This window comes from Dendronephthya gigantea, unplaced genomic scaffold (assembly GCF_004324835.1).
Source record: "Dendronephthya gigantea isolate DGI-Jeju-01 unplaced genomic scaffold, DenGig_1.0 000024F, whole genome shotgun sequence".
NCBI lineage: Eukaryota > Metazoa > Cnidaria > Anthozoa > Malacalcyonacea > Nephtheidae > Dendronephthya > Dendronephthya gigantea.
In genome coordinates this window covers 1685837-1693096 of record NW_021163034.1, presented here as the reverse complement: position 1 = coordinate 1693096, position 7260 = coordinate 1685837, and the positions used below count along the sequence as shown (strand labels likewise).

The 7260-nt window shown below is 38.1% G+C and overlaps 1 protein-coding gene across 1 annotated transcript; it reads right to left on the bottom strand.

The window, feature by feature from the left end:
* Positions 1–1933: 1933 nt before the first annotated feature.
* LOC114522791 lies at positions 1934–6765 on the bottom strand. The gene is made up of 3 exons (XM_028543538.1): positions 6720–6765; positions 2126–3844; positions 1934–1992 (listed from the first exon to the last, which is right to left on the bottom strand). The coding sequence occupies exons 1-3, from the start codon at positions 6763–6765 to the stop codon at positions 1934–1936; spliced, it is 1824 nt and encodes a 607-aa protein (XP_028399339.1).
* Between the last annotated feature and the right edge of the window lie 495 nt (positions 6766–7260).

Sequence of the window (7260 nt, the reverse complement as noted above, 5' to 3'; positions counted from 1 at the left end):
GCATACTTATATGAACAAGAGTCTATATCAAAATAAGCGAATTTTGAGGGCAATTTCTATAATCGGCCGAAGACTTTTGGCGTCGCTAAAATAAGAAACTATGTTAAAGTAATTTGAGTATATCTGTATGATATAAATCTTAAAATATTCAGCATTAAAAATGTGTACTAACCGTTACATAATAACAACACCAATGTTAAAGCAATACGGTCACGCATGTCAAAAGTTGGCTTACAATTCGAGTAACCTAAAGCAAAACGTTATTTTCCTGAAACAAAGCGCTCTTCGACGACTTCGTTTCTATTTTAGAGTTTAGACTCGTCTGACTTGGAGCACAGTTGAGAGATCAGTTGCGCATGCGCCAATTTAGCTGCAATTTCCGCCCCGTGTGCGATGAGTCCTGCCCGCTGTAGGATACATTCTTTTTTGCGGTCAGTGGCGGTACCAGGCTAAAATAAAAGGGAGCTAATTGGGGATCAATGAAATGTATCACGGGGGGGAAGTATGCTCTCTTTCCCCCTGTACTGCTGATGCATAATTAATTAATCAATTAATAATGGTAATTGAACGCGAAGAAGGAGTATGATTTGTAATCACAAGTTTGATTTCACACTTAAATTGCACGACACAAAGTGCAATTTCCACATTATTATTGTAATTCCTATCACATTGAATATAATCCTCTATCACATTGAAGATATACTCCAATTAACCCGGTTATCGAGCTCCGAAACGCATTGACATTGTTCTTTTATGAGTGGTTCTCTAATCAAGTAAACATTTACAATGAACATTAATATAAATTAACGACACCAAATAGTTATAAATACACTACACACTACAAATACTTATTATTTACACACTTACCAGATTGTTCGATCTAATCCTCACAAATTTCAATATTTACATGATTTAACGCACTAAATCCTATACTGTTGCTACTGATCCCGTTACTTTCTCTTTCGCCTTACTCATTGCCAGTCCCTTACCCGTTTCACCGGAAATGAAATGTAAATCAACTTATTAAATTTCAAATGTACTATAAACATATGGTAGCTACAATTACATTCATTTTGAAATCATACAAAAAATTAAACAAATTCAAAACCATTTATTGGCTGAAAGAACCGTAAACCTACTAATTCCCAAATCGCACTATTTTTGCAAGAAACACCATTGATTTCAAAATGAATATAAATCATTAGTTAATTGAATAAATACAAAAGATATATCATTGATGAAAAAATTGTACTCTTCTAAACAAATCGGCAACCAGTAATTTTATCATCTTAATAATCAAAAAAGGTAAATCGTTATAAAATTATTTTCAAACGTACAAAAATCCTGTGTGCGACATTAGAAAAAGTATGAACACTGATTGAACACCGAGTAATTTGAATGCTCCTGTTAATTATTCAGCTAAATTTATATTTCTTTTATTGTAACTTTATACATAATCAGATGTCGCAATTCGGCTTATTGGCTTTAAATCAAATCTCTCTTCTTTCATATTTGACCTCGAGCTTTCGAGAAAACAATGTACTCAATTACAATCTGCAATATCTTAAGCACTTTTGGATCAATACCAGCATTCGTCCAAATACAGACAATACTATTATGAGTAGTAGGGTTGCCAACGGAACAACAACCAGGATATTTTCGATCGTATTGAAGACGTCGAGCAAACGAACATTATCTGATAGCGATGAAAAATCTTCGCCATAATAAAGGCTTTTGATTAAAGTAAAACCACAAAGAACGGTCAAAACACAAAGTGAAAATGATTCCAAGGCATTGACACTGGGACGAGTGAAAGGTTTAATGTAAATGTGAGATGCGAGAATAGCGACACAGATTGTCAAAGTTAGCATCATTTTGACTCGATTATCGTGCACGAATGTGAGCACAATTATAAGAACCAGCCTTCTGAATATCAAGTAACCTTCCCATGGGAGAACAGAGTCAGGGAAACATAGGAATGCTTTGTGATTTCTGAATGGACCAAGAAGAACCCGAAGAATGGCTTCGTTGTTTTGGATCTTACAACCACTCTCGCTGCATGTGGGCCTGTCCTCGCGTATTTGCCCCTGGCAACCGTTGTTTGTGCGTTGACGTTGACAATGACCTTGATCTGGTAACTGCTGGATTGGACGATCTTCAGAAGAACTCTCAACGCAATAATCTTCACTAGCTTCTCTAAAACTTTCGCTGGATTCCCTGGTGTCATTGCCAGCTCGCTTCTGCCAGCGATACTCCCTGAGTACTAAATAGATCCAGAAACAACAAAATGGCAACGGGAATATGCATGCGACGCAGAATTGTGAAACGGAAATGCGATTTATTTTCAAAAGATACGCACCAAGGACAGGAACGAGACAAAACGGAAACACCGATGATACTACGTAGGCAAGAAGAATATATTGAAATGTTTGGTAGCATTTTACATTCCCATCAAGAAACAGAACCTGATTGTTTCCAACTGGTACGCAATGAAGAAGAGAAAGGCAGAGCTGGGTGGAAGAGGTGTACATTAATAATGATATGTAGGTAAAAGCTGAAGCAATACGCGCCTTGAACGTTGATGACTGCCTGGCTTCTTCATTTGCTGCTATGTTCGTCATCTCGTTGTATCCAGAGATTTTGAAGAATTTTTGAAGATACAGAACAAGAACTGAGATGATGTAAAGTATTGCCAACAATCCTAACAGGAAATAGCCAACAGAGTGCAGTATCGCAGCTTTCTGAACGGGTTGAAGACTTTGAAACGGACAATTCAAAAGCGTCGTGTCGACCAAAACCATATTCAAAATTCGTGCGATGAAATCTTTCAGATTTTCGATTACGTGGTTTCGTTTCTGTGATCCTACGGTGCCTTGAAGCAATCGTACCACTTGGTAGTAATAGAATACCACTTTGATCATTCCACCGCGTCGATTCCTTTCATTCGTTGGGGTTCTAGCAGGAATTCGCCGCGAGTTAAAAATCTTCAAGCTGCCAAAAAAAATTCTCGAAATGATCCTTTCGATCTCCTCGTGGTAAAGGAAAAAGATAAGGTAAAGAACCAATATGGCTAGTGCACTTGGGATGAATAAAGATACTGAGCATTTTGCATTGGAAATACATGACGAGCTGAACAAACCATCGGACATTCCGCTGGCGCAACGACCGCAGAGCGTTCCAGTTCGGTTACCATGGCAACTATCATAGCTGACGCAATCCTTGGAATCGCAGCAATATCCCGGCGGGCATTGCGCAAACTTAATCGAGGTGTTAGCTTTGTATCCCCAGAAATTTGGCCTCGCTTTGACGACGCCATTAAGACAGCTTCCCCCGCGAGGACAAGGCTTACAGGTGATGTTGTTGCTTGTATTAAACACGAATGCTGATTTGCTAATCGTATAGGTCTTTGGTGGACATTTCTCACAGGTTAAGTAAGCGTATGAACAATATATGCTGCGTATGTTATACTTGCAGGTCTTTTGAGAATGCAGCACATACCCTTGAGGACATAAAAGTTTAAATTCTCTTCTTAGAACAACTCCGGTGCTTCCATCAGATGGTATACGTAGAAAAACTACCTGTGCTGTATTCATTGCGGTGATGTTAAATATATTAATACCGTTGAAAGCCACCGAAGATCCCCCTTTTGCGAAAAACTGTGCTGCGGACGTTACAACTTGGCGGTTCTCAAAATAACAATCGTAAAAGTCGACCGTTGCTTCCGCAGAAACCGTTACGACTGCGGAAAACGGACTTTTGCTCGCCCTGTTGTCATGGAAATAGCTTGACGTCACTTGGTACCTTCCTTTGCCAAAAAATATTGCCGGCACAGAGTTGAATCTACCTAAACCATTGAAGTTTTGCGTGAATGTATTATTATTAAGAATGGTAGCTGGTTCTTTACTCCAGATTCTTTTTTCGAGGTTGAAGGATTCGAGGACTAAAGCTGCAGAATTGTTTCTAAATATACTGTTGGCTATTTCTACCTCAAAAGGAGCGTGCACGTTAGATATGACCTTGAGACTAATCGCTGGCAGTTTATTAAGGTTATTCTCCACTCTGACATTCCGTAACGATATATACGTCCCATTGCGTTGATTTTGATTATGGTCGCTAATTAACAATGATGAAAACGAATACAACCTTGTCATTCCGAAATGGTTCAAAAACGCCGAATTCCATATGGAAACATTTAATAAAACCGCGTATGGTATTATTGAAAACAGTTCTGTGAAAACTGTAGCGTACTCACCGTCGAAAACGCTTTGATGAACAAGAACTTCGACTGTCTGCGAGTGTTTGTGATGCTCATTGTATATAGTTTGAAGCTTAATTGGATTCCTTTTGAATACGCTGTCACTGATATGCGCTGTGAGGTTAGTACATCGCAGCAAAATTGCCCAATTCGATTTTCCTCGAAACATCGAATTGTGAACCCTAACTCCGCAGTTTGTCGAGCTTCCGCTGTGTACGCCTATAGAATAATCTGCGATAGTAGTGTTCTCTATAACTAAATCAAATGCGATTGCCTCGCCGCATTCTACGACGGTATTCGTGGATTGTAAAACTAAATTGTAAAAACCCACGTTAACTCCAGCCAAACTCTTGTTCTTTAGCGCAAAAAGGGTACAACTCCTCTTGCATCTAATAATCGGTGTTCCGTTTACCCCGTGAAAGAAAATCGACCGCTTCAACTGGATGGAGCATGCCTCTGGATCAGTAACATTTTCACATTCCATATAAGGTCGCCCTTGCGTGTGTTCGATATAGATTTCGTCTCCCTCATTACTGATTTCCACTGCGTGTCGCACGCTACGACATGCCGTAGTCCAGGAGAGGCAATCATTGAGATCAGTGGCAGTACTACGTTGACTTACAAATACAGGTTTCGAGAGCACGTACTCGTTTGCTAAATAGACAGAGCGGTGTAATAGTGTATGAGTTTTTAATACATTGCTTAATTGATCTCACTTAAGCTCAAGTTCTGTCGCGTTTGACTGTTCGTTTTTTAAACGAGAGAGATCAGAACTTGCGAAATATTTGCATCTTTACTTTGGAATTAAGAGCGGTTAGGTTGAACTAATTGGCAGGATTGTATCGAGAAGTCAAATTTCAAAAGAAACATGCATGCCATCCTTTTGCCAAATATTTGTCTGCAAGTGAAAATTGACCTAAAATTTAAAGTGCCCATGTCATAAAATTGGAATTTATATAATTAAAATCGCTGTGAAACATAAATTACGAAAAGAGTAATAACATTTGAAATTGAGTTTGTGTTCGCTGAGAAATAAAACGCTAAAGTTTAAAAAATTTTAAATTTTAACGGCAAAAGTTTTTCAAGTCTGCGAAGGTGGGAAACTGGTAACTAGTACGTCACAATAGGAACTCGCATTTTGCGCCTTTAGATAAATTATAATAGTATGTATTCCATTCGTATGTATTGACTATTCGAGTAAAGAGTAATAAGGACTAGGGGGTTAGGATTAGGGCTTTGGTTGTAAATAATAACGGTGGGTTAATCGCAATCCATACTCGCTATTTGTCTACATATTTTAATTGTTTTGTCTATGTGTTATTCATAATTGATGCTCAAGAAAATTTCTACATTAAGAACCATAGATGCTAGACTTAATCAGTCCCTAAATTTGATACATTTTGCAAATTCCGTGATGCGAACAAACGCTTTGGTCACATTTTGAACTGCTATATTTTCTCAATATGCTATATGTCTCCATATTGTCTCGATATATGTAAACTGACAGTGGTTTACTGTTTCTAAATAAATGTCGAAATATTTGTCTGCAAGAGAAAAGCGACCATAAATTCAAACAAATTCAAATCAATGTTTGTATCTCGAGTAAAAAGTAATAATGAGTGACCAGGGGCCGGTTGTATGAAAGCCGGATAGCGCTATCCATTGGATAGTGGTTTTTTCAATCGCTTTAAAATCGCCCGTTGTTTGCTATAACTTTGATTAAATCATAGTATTCCTAAATCGAGTATCCTCTTTAATAATCGCTGGTTCCAAAAATGAAATTTTATCGCTTTTCGAGCATTTTTAGAATGGTTGAAAAAATCACTATCCGGTGGATAGCGCTATCCGGCTTTCATACAACCGGCCCCAGGGCTTTGGTAGTTTGGGTTATTTTATAGTAACGGTGGGTTTATCGTAATCCTATAACTATAGTCCATACTCGCTATTTGTCTGAATATTTCTAAATTACAAACAATTGTCGGGCACAGAAATTGTAAAAACTTTCAGCACGCTGAAACAATGCTTCATGTAATCAGTCCCTAGATTTAATAAATTTTGCTAAGTCCGTGATGTTTGCCATATTTTGTCATGTCTGCTATATTTTCTCAATATGCTGTATGTCTCAGGGCTTGTTTACATGGAGCGAGTCATCCCGGCTAGGCGAGGTGAAAACTGCATAATTATAATGAAAGACAAATCAGGTTAAGCCTTTGATGTGACGCGCTTTTAACCTCGCCTACCCGAGATATTCTCGCTCCATGTAAACAGGCCCTCAATATTTAAACCGACACTGGTTGTTAACTGTGTTCCCAAATAAATATTTAAACTAGACTTTAGGACCAGAACTGGAGTTAAGGGATACCTAATCAGTCGATCTCGCAGTCGAGACATCGCTATGAGCAGAAGCGATATAGGGAATGATATAAATCTTAAAATATTTATGCATAATAAAGGTCGTACTTACCCTGACATAACAATAACACCACCGCTAAAGCAATACGGTCCAGCATGTCGAAATTAATGAACTTAAACTAAGGAGGCTTCTGACAGTTACCCGCGTATTTCAAGTATCACCGAAGCAAAGCGTTATTTCAAAGCATCCTGTAGTATCCTCTCTACTCGGATTTCACTGAGAAACTAGTTGCGCATGCGCTAATTTAGTCACAATTTCCGCTAGGATATGCGCCAGCGATAAAGAGTCTTGCTCGCTTGCCCAGAACTTGAATACGCGGAAAACATGGGAACGAGGATGATATACTACCAGATGATCTTAAAACTAAAACTTTAACTGGGACTTGTTATCAATTTCTCAAAATCAATCTCTGTGTCGAAAAAACTTATTCGAAACAAATTTATGTCAGAGCGTAGGCGGCCCAAAATCGCGCGAGAATTTTTCGGTAATTTGTCAATATGATATAGCAATGTACAATTACATTACATTATTTTGACAAATTACCGAAAAATGCTTATGGTTTCATAAAGAATAATAAAAAAATCGACTAAAT

What these genes read in the sequence shown, in the direction of transcription:
- LOC114522791 (XM_028543538.1), bottom strand. Translation starts at nt 6,765, where the DNA reads ATGCTGGACCGTATTGCTTTAGCGGTGGTGTTATTGTTATGTCAGG. An exon ending in GGTGTTATTGTTATGTCAGG is followed by an intron (nt 3,845 to 6,719) that starts GTAAGTACGACC and finishes TCAATGGTTTAG; the next exon opens with GTAGATTCAACTCTGTGCCG. An exon ending in CCAGCAGTTACCAGATCAAG is followed by an intron (nt 1,993 to 2,125) that starts GTCATTGTCAAC and finishes TGGTCCATTCAG; the next exon opens with AAATCACAAAGCATTCCTAT.